Source organism: Eurosta solidaginis, chromosome 4, assembly GCF_040869045.1.
Source record: "Eurosta solidaginis isolate ZX-2024a chromosome 4, ASM4086904v1, whole genome shotgun sequence".
NCBI classification, from domain to species: domain Eukaryota; kingdom Metazoa; phylum Arthropoda; class Insecta; order Diptera; family Tephritidae; genus Eurosta; species Eurosta solidaginis.
Window position 1 is genome coordinate 37,609,156 of NC_090322.1, and position 15,822 is coordinate 37,624,977.

Sequence of the window (15,822 nt, forward strand, 5' to 3'; positions counted from 1 at the left end):
AATGAGTCCACAGAGTTACCAAAATTTGTTTGACTAACACACGGAAAAATCCCTATTAGGCACCAGGACTTATTTATAGATGATGTATATTAGAACGATTTTCCGTCATCCCTTGTCAAATTTCAGTTCAGAACGAAAATCGACACTGATGATGGCACAACACCGAACCCGGTTTGTCTCGAAGCTAATTTGAAAGGGATATCAGAAAATCGTTGCAATATACATTATTTATCCACCCTGTCGGAAAATCAACAAAACAAAATAAGTCACTTATGTATTTATTGAATAACTCCATCCTCTTGGTAAATACTAGAATACTGGACCTATCTTAATTGCTCCTTCGAGATCTGGCAACTCTGCCGCGCTTAGGAGCTGCAGCCTTGACCTCGCGAGCTCAGGACACGAACACAGAACGTTTTCAACAGTTTTTTCGTGCAGTTTGCACGTTCTAGACCTGCTGTTACTAACAAGGCTTTATTTAAAAGCAAATGAAGCCAGAAGGCAATGTCCACTTATTTTGCTCATCGTGCGCTTTAAAACAGCTCTCTTTGGGATATGAGCAACTTTGTGAGTCTAACTTCGTGAGTTTTGCACATGATCTTGGGCATTTTGCAGCCCCGCGTTTTTGTCTACGCCTTTCCTGCATGCAACTCCTGCCTGCTTTTGATAACTCACAAAGGGATTGGGGCATCTGCCTTTGCTTCAACGAGTGCTCCAACGTCCTTTGCCAAATCATCCACCTTTTCGTTGCCTTCCATCCCTTTATGACCGGCAGCCCATTACAGATGTATGGTCCGGCCTGAGCGAAGTTTTTACAATGCTTCTTTGTATTTCAGTACACTTCTTGATGAAGCACTGTGTGAAATTATTGCCTTGATCGCCGCCTGACTATCAATATGTATATTGACGCGACTCAGCGTAAGCACACTTTCCGGAATTACTGTTGCTTTCTCCACGGCTCTGATTTCTGACCAAAAAGACGCTGCAGTAAAGTGGCAGTCTGTAGGGTATACTTATCTCTGGAGCAACACAGTAAATAGTAGACCCAACCCTTTCTATTGATTTAGAGTCATGTTGCGTCAGGTTGTGTTGTACATAATTTACCCCTTAGGCTCAAATTTCTAACTCTCTCTGCCTTCTATGAACAAATTTTCAATTTGTTACCTTCCTTTGTATGGCTTACCTACTGAAGACATTAGGATACGGAGTTGCATTTTTTTTAACATTAACCCTACTACGTTTCTTGCCTTTTTTCAGCACCACCCTAATGCGCAACTTTAATAAATACAATATTATTACAAAAAAAAATTATTTACAAACTTACCTGTTGTAAAAATTGTGCCAATAAATAAAATTGCTCCTTTTTGAAAAACCAATCCATCGATTGAACAGCCGTCAAATCCATATCGACTGCCCCAGCGGCTTGCGGCACTTGTGGCTGCATTCGGTGGCTGCTAGCGGCTAATAATAATTCTGATGATAACAGATTTTGATTGTTGTTGTACTTATTGTTATTATTGTTGCTATTATTAATGTTATTTAATTTATTAAATTGTGCATTAGCAGTAGTTAATGCTAATAAATTGTTGTTATTGTTATTGTTAGTACTAAACTTATGTTTATCACTTGCATTTGCATTTAAAAGTGTTGCCGTTGCTGTGGTTGTTGTTGTTGTTGTCGTTGCTGCTGTTGTTGGTGGTAGTGTTATTGCTGTTGTTATGTTTGTTGTGGGTGCTGTACCAGCACCAGCAGCAGCTGCAACATCCGCACTGGCAGCGGCAACAAATGTTGTTGTCGTTGTTGTTGCCGTTTTTGCTGGCGTTGTGGCACGCGTTATTGTTTTTGTTTTACTTAGCTGAAGTTGACGTTTTTTAGTTATTTTGTCTGATTTTTGTTTACTGTTTGATTGTTATGTTTTTATTTTTTTGTTTTGCTCAGGCTTTTGGGCAGCTTGAATTACTGCTGCTTCTTCTTACTTTTTTATCTCTTTCACTTTTTCGAAATCATTTCTGTTTGTTTATTTTTCACAAATTCGCAATTTGTTTGCACTTTTCATTATTTTTTCTTCATTTGTTTTGCACTGTTCAAGTTTCGCTTTGCATGTCACGTCTTACTTTGAATTTCAATCGCTGTCTAACTTTGGCCATTTATAAGGCAGAATGTTTTTTCTTTAGATTTTTTTTCAACTGTAATAAGAGCATATGATAAGAAGAAGAAATTTTCAAAACAATTAAATATTGCATATATTATGTAGATTTTTTTTTTTAACTTTTTGTTGGATAGTCTTATTCATGGTTAGATGAAATTGTAAGATATGACTATACCCAACCAAGAGTCTCCGTACATATTTTTGTTACACCGAAAAAAATGAGGCTAGTAAACTCAAACAATCAGGTTTGTTGTTCTTTAATTAACAGTTATTCAATAAAGTTGATTGCATTATGATTAATTCAAAGGAGCTTTTTTTTTTGTCAAGAGGACAAACTTGTACTCGTATAGTATTGTCAACAGAATAAAAATTTTTGATATCAATATAGCAGTATTCTGTAAAAATGACAGATTCTCGAACAATCTAACTAAATTTTCCGTTAAAATAACTGGTTTCACTTGTCATTTCAACAGCGAGCAAATGTTAATAGAATGCATATGCATCAGCTAATTTTAAAGAGAAACTTATGCTTATGGCCTGTTCATTTAACAGTTTTCATTTGTGTTCTTGGGGTGATATTGGTAAACAGACTAGGCGCCCACCGTATTGTGATAGTAGCGTGCTACGCCTATTACACCGAAAATCAAGGGGTTCAAGGTCGGCCTGGAAAAAGCAACATTAAAATCGTTGACTGTTGAAAAGATCAATTCAGAAATAACAATATGTGCGATGCTAATTCAGCACATATTTGCGTTGCATAAAAATTGGCAGAAATATCGGTTGAATTGACTTGTAATTCGGTTGATATTACCAGCTTATTTCTTTCAGTGGAGCTGCTGACTGCAAGTGCACCGCTAATCAGTAGTCTGATCACGAAAATATCTTATATATTATTTCTAATTGCTGTTTTTATGTGCAGCTCCCTTTTTCGCTCTTATTTGGAATCCAAATGTATAAATAAAATTTTGGTTGTAAAGATGGAAATTCGTGCTATTAGCGAGCTTTGCGCATTATTGGTCGTAGTGCTTTTGTTTAGCTATATTTTATTAGAACAATTTGTTAAAAATAAACGATTGGGAGCACACAATTTGTACTATGGCACTATTGTGAATATTTGATTATAACTAACACTGCATTACCGGCAGTTGCTAACATTCGCCAGATGGCAGCGCAATCGCATGTAAGTTTTTATTGCTAGATGAATGATTGATGGAACAGCTGATTTCTGTTGATATTTGATATGATATCTTTATATTTGTTGCGCAAGATGCTCACGGGTCCGGATAGTAGTTTTACATTTTATTTCCTCGTTCAGTGCCAATGCTCAGTGCTGATTCTAAACATAGTTTCCATAACTAAAATGCAGCCGACGCCTAATCTAAAAGAAACTAACCTTACTGAAATTCTTGCAAACTTTCCATGCCAGCTCTTGAGCTTCAAAAAAAAAAAAAAAATAAAATAAAGTGCCGAAATGGCTTTCTTGCGGCACACCCGAAAGTAACATCAATTTAACATGATAAGCGGTCCCTAAATATTACTTTTCGTGTTCTATCTTTTAGGTAGTAGGAAGCGTTGGATACGCAAGAGAATTAATGGAAAACCAATACGCTCAAGTTTTAACCAAAGCTTTGAGTAGAAAACCTTGCCGAACCGTTCTGAGTTGGGTCTGTATAAGAAGTTTCATTAAAGGGTGGCTTCTGTTAGTAGAAACTAAAATGTGTTTAGTTCCATTCAGAAATTCGATCGATTTTTGCTTTATTATTATTACAAAAAGCTGCTTTGGTTTCTTTGGTATTGATATTACAGCACTTCCATTTGCACTCTGAGAAGTAGGAACTGCCGTTTGCTTGATACATCTGATTCTGAGTGTTTAAAGTTATATAAATTTCTGACTGTATTTTGATCCGTGATCAAACCGTGTTTTACGATCCGCGATCGTAAACAATTTTTTAAATCACAATAGCTCTGAAATGTTGAATCGGTCTAAAAACTCATACTCCTAAGAACGATAACTTATTATCATTTTTACGAATAACGAACGAATTTGACGGATTCATATTTATCGTTTGAGTTAAACTGTTTTTCGATATGTGATCCGTAAAAGACGATTCGGGCTCAGTAATCTAAAAAACTCCTTATGGATAAATTCAAAATTTATCTTTCTCTCTAAATTCAGCAAAACCTATGGTAAAATTTATTTCTTTTTCATCAATTGTAAGTTGAAAATGTTGAACACGCTTTTCTTAAAACTTATAGAATTATTTGTCACTTTTAACGCAACGAACTTTTTCATATATTCACGATTTCTTCAAAATAAAATTTATACCGAAATAACGTTTGGCTTATTCGCTCGTTCATATTTGATCACTCTTTTTCTATTTTTTTTTTTTTATAATTGTAACTCATCAATACATTTTCTCAGCTAAAAGGAAACGTTTTTTTAAACTCCTTTTTAGATTTGTGCCTATTTAAGCTAGCCAATAATATTTGGTATCTAGGTCGTACATACTGAGGTCTAAGGATTGTGAAAAAGTAGGCAGGGCAGCCTCTCCTTTTCCCACGCACTATTTTCGGAACTTTTTGGGAATACTGCTTGTCTGCTTTGAATCCTTACGGAACTTTTTTGAAATCATGTTTTGGAGGCATTTGCGAACCACTTCGGTTCTATAAATTAAATATTTCGGGATTGTTGTGGAATTTTTTGGAACCATTCTAGAAAAGTTTTCGAGATCAATTGGGTACCACCTCAGAAAGATTTCGGAGCTACTTTAGAATCGTTAATTCATTTTCATTTCAAATCCAAAAAAAAGTAAAACATATGACGACAAGCCTTCGGCGAGAATGGCTGACAAATAAACAGACAGATTGTATATTTACTTATATTTTTTTCTGTTTAGCCTTGCAAATTTTTCGATCGAGGCTTCCATTTCTTTTCCGTAGTCGCTACCGATTTTTTTCGGCACAGTCTACCAGTTTTTTTTTGCAGGATCTTTTGTACTTGAGCGCCCCAAAAACTGCACTATTCCCTTACATTCCTTAGATTTATTTTAAATTTCACGTAAGTCTTGTTAAATGTACATGTGTTGGTTAGTTCATGAGCGTAACTTAATTTTCTCAAAATCTATAAATTTTTATACTCAGCTGAGCAGTACTCACAGAGTATATTAATTTTGTTCGCATAACGGTACCCCGTAGCGGCATAAACTAATCGAGATAAAAGAAATTCATTTAGCCATGTCCGCCGTCTGTCCGTAAACACGATAACTTGAGCAAATCTTGAGGTATCTTAATGAAATTTGATATGTAAGTTCCTGGGCACTCAGATCGCTATTTAAAATGAACGAAATCGGACTATAACCACGCCACTTTTTCGATATCGAAAATTTCGAAAAACCGCAAAAGTGCGATAATCCATTACCAAAGACGGATAAATCGATGAAACTTGGTAGGAGGGTTGACCTTATGACGCAGAATAGAAAATTAGTAAAATTTTGGGCAACGGGCGTGGCACCGTCCACTTTTAAAATAAGGTAATATTTAATAGTTTTGCAAGCTGTAATTTGGCAGCTGAGTATGTAATGTTCGGTTACACCCGAACTTAGGCTTCCTTACTTGTTTGGTATCATTTCTTTACATGAAAGACGAAAGGCCAAAGTCTACGAACTGCTTGGGACTTATCAGTGCGGCTTTAGGCCTGGTAAATCTACTATCGACCAGATTTTTACCGTACGCCAAATTCTGAAGAAAGCTCAGAAATCATTCCAATCGGCATCCGTATTTGGAGCACAGAACTTTTGGATTGCCTTATTACGTGCCGCTAAAATCGTCTAGGCGGTTAAATGCCAATTAATAATGGTGATTTTTTATAAAAATTCCAAAATTCGCGATTTTTTTTGGAAGCGAATTTATGAGCGGAAAGCAATATACAGCTTGAAGCACTTTTATATGCGCGCTCATAATTGACAAATCTAGAAAATCTTAATATATAGTATGGCTAGAGTTGTCGGAGCAAAACTTACAAAAGTACCGGAGGCCGTGTTTGACTTGAGTAATCCATATCTCAATACAGTAGCCATGTACTCGTTACTTGATAATGTAATTGCATTTGCGAGGTAAAGTACTCGTGTATTAAGTATATACTCGTAGTTACTCGTATGGGAACAACACTAGCTATGGTCCAGCCCTTTTCTTTGATTCCCTTTTGGTCACAAAATGGGCAACACTATAAACACAACAACAACCAAAAACTGGGATATTTAAAGCCAATCAGCATTCTTTCAATTTCACAGCATACACTTTTTAAAATTTATCAATTTTTTCTGAAATGTTTTTGTAACCATGGAATTTTTCAAATTATAACTTATTCCGACTACCACTATTAATATTTTGTGTTTGTTGTTGCAATAGTTGATATATCTTTGCTGGCATTTCAGCTGCTTGAATTTGGTATTTTAAGACCGTTGTACTTGTTAACGCATTTGCCGTCGGCGTTTTAACAATCAGTATTTAAAAAAAATTTCCTTTCAGGCACTAAATAAATTAAATATTGCGCTAGTCAATGCCATTAATACCAAGTAAAGGCGTTTAAGTGTGGGTGTGAGCGAATATTGTATACTCAGCTGCACGGTTTTTTTCTTTTTTTTTTCTTTTTGGGAAGTTTAAAAAAATTGTTCATAATAATGGTTTGGTCACAGTCAAACTTTGTTATTTAACACTAAACGATTTTTTTATATAAGGAAATTGCAAGCTAATTACTATTTTCAAAACTTTTTAAGTGAAAAAAAAAATATAGTAAAAAAATGAAAAAAATTCTAATAATGTGAAAAAAATGTTCAAGTAAATATGAAAGTAAACTAAGACCTTGAAGTTGCTAAATAGCTAAAATTGAGATTATTTTGCAAAAAATTTGAGAAAATTGAAAAATAAAATTATATATTTTTTTTCAAATATAAATTTTGTATTATTTTTCGTTTGCTTATAGTTATTTTAAGTTTTTTTTCGCCGAAATTCGGTATAATTAAAAAAAAAAATTATATTAGAAAAAAATCACAAAATTTGCAAAAAAAAAAATTTAAAGAGCAATTTGAGCCTGTCTCGATAATTAAATAAAAAAAATATCTTAAATAAGTTTTAAGTTAAAATTTTTCTTTATATATTTAAGGGTTTGCTCAACTTTCGCCTGCTTTTTGAGGATTTTTAACTTTGTAATTATTTTTCCCAAAAAATTATTTAAGAGTTGGAATGCGTTTACTAATATTTTTAAGCAACTTTCTTTTCAATTAAATTTTTTTTACTTTTTTTTTTAATTTTAAACTTTTATAATCTTAAATTTTTTATAAAGTTTAAAACTTGCTATTGTTTTTCCAAAGCTATTTTTAAAAACGCTTAAATAAGCCTGCGTTATTTTCATTTAAAAAGCATAAAAATATTTTTTTTTCATTTTTTTATTAACTTTACCATTATTTCTTCAAACGTAAACATTTTGTTTTGCTGATATCAAAAACAATGTAAAACAAATTTCTTTTCGAGTTTGAGTAGTTTTTTCCACCTAAAATTTGCTCAAGAAAAGGTCAAACTTCGGTATATCAAAGAAATACAAAGTTTTTTTTGGATTTCGTTTTTGATAACAACGAAACAGATTTATTTTTTTTTTTTGTGTTACCAATAGGTTAGGTACAAATTACATTTATACAAGCCTGAGTTAAACTTTTTTTTACATGTACAAATATTTTATTACTTTTTATATGTAACATTTTTTTAATTCTCTTTTTTTTGCTTTAAAAACTGAACTAAAATGATTTTATTTTACATACAATTTTTTTTGTTGGAATATTGCTTTTACTCCAAAATGTGTCTCAGTTGCTCCTTTTATGTATATTTGATATGAGTATTTTATAGAAATTTTTTTAAATTCAATTTAAAATTTAAATATAAAATATTGATCTCAATATTTGCTAAACAATATTTACGCAATTTTTTCTAAAACTATTCAGTATTCGTGGAGTCGATTTGAAAATGACGTTTTTTTCGGTATCTGAGATTTTTCAGGAAAGCTGAAAAATATTTGAAAAGAAAATATTCAAACTCGTAAACGAAATTTTTTTTGATATCAACAAAATTAAATTTATTTGTTTGAAACATTGACATTAAAATTTAAGAGAAACAGAGGGAAACAATTTGAAATTTTTTGAGAAATTGGCAAACAAATTTGGAACAAAAATCCCAACTGTAAACAATTTTTTTTTGATAGCAGCAAAACGAAATTTTTTCGTTTGAAAAAATAAGATGAAAACTATTGAAAAAAAAAATATGTTTATATTTTTTGATGAAAATAACGTAACTTGTAACTTTTATACGAACTACAAATGAAATTTTTTTTATCGATTTGAGATCACTTTTCGTATCAAAGCGTAATTTTGTTGAATTTGGAAACCTGAACGGCGCTTCGTAAGTTCCTAATATTTTTTTCTATTTTTTGCAGTCCTCATGATCCGTTAAATCATTTGTTATGACGGTTACACAAAAAGAAAATATTAAATATAGTTTCTAGTGAAAAGATATCTTTAACGCTACAACAGCAACAACTGTGAAAAGTTGTAATTTTTTTGAAGTTGTAGCTCAAAATTCTAAGGTTAGGTTGACTTGAACTGGCTGGTTCTTTAGCACCTTACTGTGTGAGCTCGTAGTGTTACTAGAAAAAAAAAGGAATTGTAAACCAAGCTTTACAATTTTTATATGCATTTTATAGGTGTAACGAAATGCTGTATCTACTCGTCCGAAATCAATACACAAAATTTCCAATTTTTATTTTTTTGTTATTTTTGTTTTCTTATTCTTTCGTTGTTTGCAATTTTCCTTCATTATCTTCATTCAGAACGATACAAAAAATTGTTTCCGTTATAAAATTTATTTATTTAAAAACTTGTTAATTTTTTTTACTTAAAACTTATTTTCGTAGTTTTTGTCGATTTTTAATGTCAGAAAATGGTTCTTCGTACGGGCAAACAATATTGTTTTTCCGTTCAGGATCAAGTAAAATAAAGAAAAACAGCAAAAAAGAAAAAAATATTACGGAAATTTGTGTACTGAATTTTCCTTTTAAATGTTAAAGTTAATCATGTACACAGTTTATAAATGAATATTCCAGTTTAGTGCTGTTTGCGTAATTTTTGACTTAAAATTTTTACCGTCGCACTTTTTTTTAATTTTTTTTTATTTCAAGTAAGAAGTTGTTTATTTTGTAACTTTTATTTGTTTGTGTTATTGTTTGCATTGTTTCACACTACTAACACCTAAATATGTATACAAACACACACACCTGTAAATATGTATATAAACAGCATTTAATAGCTTCATATATTTGAAGCACGCCCACTATTTAACGTATTTTTGTTGCAAGCATGCAAACGCTTTTGTTTTGTTTATTTAATTTTTTTTGTAAATTTTCATAAAGTTGTTTAAATTTTTTGTATGCATTTTGTTTACACTAACTTTAGCGTGTTGTTGCTATTGATTTAATTATTGAAAATAAATAATTAATCAAACACTTTTTAACCGACTTTTGCACGCACTACGTAAAATTCACAGTTTCTTTTAATTTTCCAAACCTTGATTATCAATCAATCATTTGTCCGATCAGGCTTGCTAGAGTGCCGTATAAGCCTATTGATGAATTAATTACAAACAAACAAACAAATACAGACAGGCACACACGCAGTCAGCGCAACTATAATCTAATAAGATGTTGCCTGTCACGAATTCGGCTGATGACTGAACAAATCGAACATTAACGAAGCGCGCACAACCCTCCCGTGTATGTATTACCAGCCAATGCAGTGAACAGTGTATTAACAGCAGCGAAGTCGGCAGCGTAAAAAGACCATAGTAGAGTTGTGTGTGTGTTATAGAGAGGCTACATATTTGTTGTAAAAATTTTGTGAGAGTGCTGGGCTAAGTAGAGCAAGAGGTGAAAAACGGCAGCAATGGAGTATTGGCCAACATTTATTCGAAAATCGTCAATGTACAATTATGGATGTAGATATGTATGCAGGTGTGTGTTAGTGGCGTTGTTGACAATGTGCTTGCTGTTGTTTTTGTTGTTGCTGCTGTTGTTGTATTGTTTGTTCTTCAGCTCGATTCTTGCTTGAATACTATATCATACTACACACTAATAACTGGTGCTGTTCGCTGTGTGTGTTTGTTGTTATTACAATTTAGTTAGCGTTGCCAATCGTTCCATCATCGTTTCGTTCATCGTTATATGCGCTCAGCCCCCAACATTGGCGTCGTCATCATATTGGCGCTCTTCATATTTACCTCTTCTATTATTATTATTGCTTTTTTTTAACATACTGCTTTTTATTTCTTTGATTTTTAGCTTAATTTTTTTGCTGCTATTTTATTTTGTCTTTGATTTTACTTTTCTTCTACTTATTTTGGTTTTTGTAGCTTATCCATATTTTGTTTCAGTTTGGTTTGATTTCATTTACATACTTGCGCTCAGCAGGCAATAACAGCGTTCTCTGTTGCAGTGGTGCAGCCATTATCGACTGCGTAAGTACTCTATTTGGGGCTCATATTGGTTTAATTCAGCTCATTGAGTTGTGAGTGAGTATTGGCGGCGTTCGTTGACTCGATTTATGACTGCGCTCGAAATGCATGTCAACACATACATATGTAGATGCATGAGTTTACATATATGTGAGATTGAGTAGAAAAAAATAGTGACTGGCTAAAAGAAAGGTTTTTAATGTGAAATGATTTTTATTGGAGTCGTTGTTGCTGAGCGCAAATTCAATGCAAGTGGTGGCACTTCTTATTCTCATGTATGTATGTATGTTTATATGTATTTATATGTACATGGCTTGATGCAGGGTTTCTATAGCGTCGGGTCATCACACAGGTGCAAGATGTGAGCATTATCTACAAGGTTGTAAGATGCAGAAATCACGGATAAACTGCAGCTTATTTGAGTGACGCGTAGCATACCAATTGCCTTATAAGTAGTTATGAGCGTTTCTTTGTCTTTTCCCCAAGTGCCGCCAGCGAGAAACTTGAACGTCATACTCAATATTTTTGGGAGGCCAGATGGTCTGTAGCGTAATGCCATTGACGTGGATGCCCAATATTTTTGACATTTGCCTCGTCCACGCGATGAACAAGGTCGTGGAGGATTTGGTCAGTAATGGCGCCAAGTTACGTGCTGCGAAAAAACTGGCAAAGATTGGAACGATGCCTGCCAACCACATAAATAAGACTAGGAGGAATTGTAAACTTTTCAGTCTAGGAGGAATTGTAAACTTTTCAGTCTTACAGTAAGGTATTGTGATTGACCTTGGCAAACGATTTTGACAAGTCTAACGCTACGCGCACTGTTCTATGGTGGATTTCTTCGTACAGTCCGCAATTTTTGTGTGTGTTGATGGCGTTTAGCGTGGTGGTAGGTGTTATGTAATTTTCGGAAGCCGTGATGATTGGCAAGCCGCATATTTGCGATGAAATAAGTAAGCAGGACGGCTCAAGTGTCTTGGCTACTGGCGATAGGAGAGATATTGGACTATATAAACCTACTTCGTTAGTTGGTTTCCCAGAGTTTAGTTGCGGTACCATCATCGTCATGGTTATGCCTATTGCCTGTGTATGCTGTATATCGACCAACTTTCATTTTATGAATCTGATGAGAGTGCGGCGCTTATACGTGATGCATTCGGCAGATTTCTTCATCGAGAGGAGTATGGGTAGGTAGTCGGATGCTAGTGTTAACATCGTCTGGCAGTTGACGCAGTTGATAAGTCCTGCACTGACGATGTCTAGCAGTAGTTATTGATCCACACGGTTTAAGTTTGAGGCTAAATATGAAACTTTACTTCTACTACATATCTATCCAAACCAAATTTGGTTTTAAATATAGATTGTAGGGCTCTTTCTGAAAATATGTGCACAGGCCTGGGGTTTAACTTGAAACTACAGAGGTCTAACCTTGCAGTTAATTATAAAAAGAAAAATTTAGTGGGTGGTGGCTTGGTTTATGACATGTAGCACTTTTCACAAACACAGTTATTTATTTTAAAGTGTTCAGCATGAAGTTTAAACACTTAGGTTTATTTTAAAACCAGACGTATATACAAGTTTTTATTCTTAGATTTTTGAAACTTGTTTGGTTTTGTTTTAAAGCAATTTTGAGTTTTTAGACATAATATTCAAATAAGTTTTAAATTGAATTTGAATAAAATTAAAAAACATACATACATAGTTGTAAATTGTGAGGTTTCGAATTCAGGACAAAAACGATTAAAAACTTAGGCCCCAATTTCTAACCGTGTGAACCAACACCAATTTTCCTTGAATGAAAGCATAGTTTCGAAGAATTTTGGCATATTCAATCAATATCAAACTCAAGACTTAACAGCACCTTCACATAGTTAAAGAAACCATTTTTTTTTTAAGTAATTTAAAATTATTTCAAATTTACCAAATTCATAGAAATTCTGAAAATTTATATGTCAATCCCCAACGTAAATACTATCAGTACCCTCCATACATACACGGGAAAAAATTTTGCCGACACTAGCAATAACAAATTTGAAATTTTCTCTCAATCAAGAAAAACACTCATTATTGACTATTAAGAGAGCTCTCACCATTAACTCAATTTACGGCGGCCAGCGACTGCGTCAACGCCCTACAAAACGTTCGCTGTTAACGTAACAGCCGACGTTGCTGCACTACAATAACACTACTGCTAGCAGGTTCGCTGTTTTATTCCTTCGTTTAAGCTGACTGTTGCGCTCACAAATTAGTTGATGAGTGTGTTTTTTTTTTTTGTTATTGTTTGCTTTTGATTTCTATGGTGAATGTATTGAATTTTGTCCATACTTTTTATTCTGCTGTTATACGTTTTATATGATTTTGTATTTGTTCCACAACATCCCCATTCTTGCACTTCTATACAACATTCCTGCTCTTTACTACGCTCTCTTAGTGTTTTGAGTTTACCACCCGCCTCATTGCAGGATTTTTATTTTTTTCTTCCATTTCGTTTAACGACCACAGTGTGCTCACATTCTTTCGAACCAACTAATTTTTCTCATTCGTCTTTAAATTTTTTACTGTAAATCGCTCTCAATATATTGCGCGCGCTCAAATGTTTACTCAAATCTCATTTCAATTTTTGTTGCATATTCGATGGCCTCGGCACAGGCGTTACTGGTTTTTTATCGGGTTTCTTACGCTTTTTTTATTTGTTTTTTTTTTTTTTTTACTTTTTTATTTTATTGCAGTAGATTTGTTTGATTTTCAAGAGCGCAGAGTCTCTCGCAATTCCATGGAAATATAATGGAGATGAGTATGAGCTGCCTCGGCCAGTCGAACGTGTTTAACATCGCCTACGTCTTCGTCGTCGCCGTAACAGTCAGCACCAATGCCATCATCAACACTGCCAATGTATTGAAATTCATTCATTCCCTTCAATTTGTTTTTATTTCTCTCTCTCGTCACATTATTTTCCTGCTATGGATATTTGTTTGGTTTGTTTATTTTTTTGTAGGCGCTTTGCTTTTGTTGTTCTTGTGATTGGGGTTCGTTTGGGTTCGCCCGTTCGCTATCGCCTGCTGCTGCCGCCGCTGCTGCTTGTCGACTTAGCCGGCTGGTTGTATGTTGTTTGTTGCTTGACTACTTTGGCATCGGCTCTTGGCTTCGTTTGCTATTTCATTCTGTCGCGTGTGGCTCACAATTCAATTGAAATCATTTCATCGTCGCATTTTTTATTGCTTTTTTCTCATTTTTTTTTTTTTGCCTTTTTTTCTCCACATTTGTTGGGGCTGGGAGACGACACACCGCTCACTGTATTGGTTGTGTATTAAATGTTTATATATGTAAGCATGTGTGCGTCTGTATGTTGCACACAAATCCGATTTTTTCTCGCACCGACGCGACGCAACTTCTTCACACATATAACTCTTGATTATATTTGTGTTGTTGTTGTTCTTTCATGCATCAACTAGTATTCAATACGATTACGATTTCTTTCACATTTTTTTGCTGTCCCTCACTTTACGTCCGCACACACACAACGCCCGTACACATCTTCTGTGCTATCTTAATCTTGATTGTCTGTTGTTGTTTGTTTGTGTGTGTATGCGTGCATATCAGGTGGAGCGCCATCGTTGTTGTCGCGTATGTTATATGTGTTTTATTGTTATTGTAGTTTTGGGGCCGCACATCTTCTTGGTTGCTCTGTACGGTCGTTGATTACTTTTATTCGCTTTTGTCACTGTGCTGATATGTTTTGATATGATGTTACTGTTGTTGTTGTTTAATTTTTTTCTTATTTTCGTATATACATTAGTGGTTGTTGGATTTATTGAGTATTTTGTAGATTGAACTCGGTTGGTTTGCTGCCTATTCGGTTTATTTGGTTATATATTGATGCTGAGTACAAGTGAGATGCCTAGAATTGAAAGAAAGGAAAGGAACTTTTTCATTAAAAATATACGTATTTACATCTACATATATTTATTCATACACATATGGACATACATATATATGTATGTACATATGTTTACCCTATGTAGTAGGTCACAGTACGGAAAATTTTGAAATTATTTTCAATATCTTTTTAAAATTTTTTTTTTATTGCCCAAGATTTGACCTTTAATAAAAATTGCCTACCGGGGTGACCGATTTTAACCCAATAGCTACAGAATATAGAAACGAGCATATGAATAAGTAAGGTAAAGTGACAACCCTATGCAAAATAAAAATACAAAAATTTAATAGGAAATCTTTCGGGTAAAGGTTAGGTTAGGTTGAACTGGCTGGTCGATGAGGACCTCACATAGACTAAATGATTCCATAGTTTGCACAACGACCAAACTGAAAAACATTATACGAGGTTAGGACTTACATATGTTACAAAATAGCTCCGTCCGCAAATACTAGCAGCTTTCGAGGACTTATGTACTTGCTACTTGCTGTTTTTAGATCTCACAGATGTATTACTCGTAAAAGCTGTAGTCTTGGCCTTGAGAGCGCAAAGCATGGATCTGAAACATGCTCGATTGTTTCCTCCTCCAACACGCTCTTCGTACATCTGCTATTAGCGATTAAGCCCAGTTTGAAAGCATATGACGCCAGAAGGCAGTGTGCAGTCAGTATACCCGCCATAAGTCTACAGTCCTCTCTTTTTAATGATAAGAGTAACTTTGTTACTCCATTACCTTAGTTGTGCCACTAGCCTTCTCTTAATCTCGCCCAATCAGATGGGGACGTCTACGGAGTAAGTTTTGAGGGATGCGCTCCTTTGCTCAAGTTATGGCGTAATCCTGACGTAAGTACATGGTGTAAGCGTAAGGGAAAGCGTAAAACGTAAGTGGCATGGTATTTGGGAATATGTATACATATGTAGAATGTGTGGCATATTGGTATGCTGTATGAAGTATTAGAGAATGTTTAAGCGTAAGTGTAGTGTGTGGTATTGGTATACTACAAGTAGTGTGTATGTATGTATGTATTACTGAGAGAGAATGTAAGCGTAAGTGTTGGCACTAGAGTGCAGCGAAATGTGGAAACAAGGTATGTGGTAGAGTTGTATTGAAGGTACTCACACAACAACCTAATACAAACGCGTCAATAACATGTAAGCTAAAGTCTCTGAGCATATGTCCACAAAATTT

The 15,822-nt window shown here is 34.2% G+C and overlaps 1 protein-coding gene across 8 annotated transcripts in view; it reads right to left on the reverse strand.

Moving 5' to 3' along the window:
- The window catches only part of ct (homeobox protein, cut), a 381,789-nt gene extending 367,273 nt beyond the window's left edge, over positions 1 to 14,516 (reverse strand). For 3 of the 8 annotated variants that reach the window (XM_067781272.1, XM_067781273.1, XM_067781265.1), the window contains exons 1-2: positions 9,468 to 10,046; positions 1,325 to 2,186 (exon numbers count right to left, since the gene is read on the reverse strand). In XM_067781272.1, the coding sequence (XP_067637373.1) occupies positions 1,325 to 1,444 (120 nt within the window). In that variant the 5' untranslated portion in view covers positions 1,445 to 2,186; positions 9,468 to 10,046. The other 5 variants (XM_067781269.1, XM_067781267.1, XM_067781266.1 and 2 more) reach the window with 5 other exon arrangements.
- Positions 14,517 to 15,822: the final 1,306 nt, after the last annotated feature.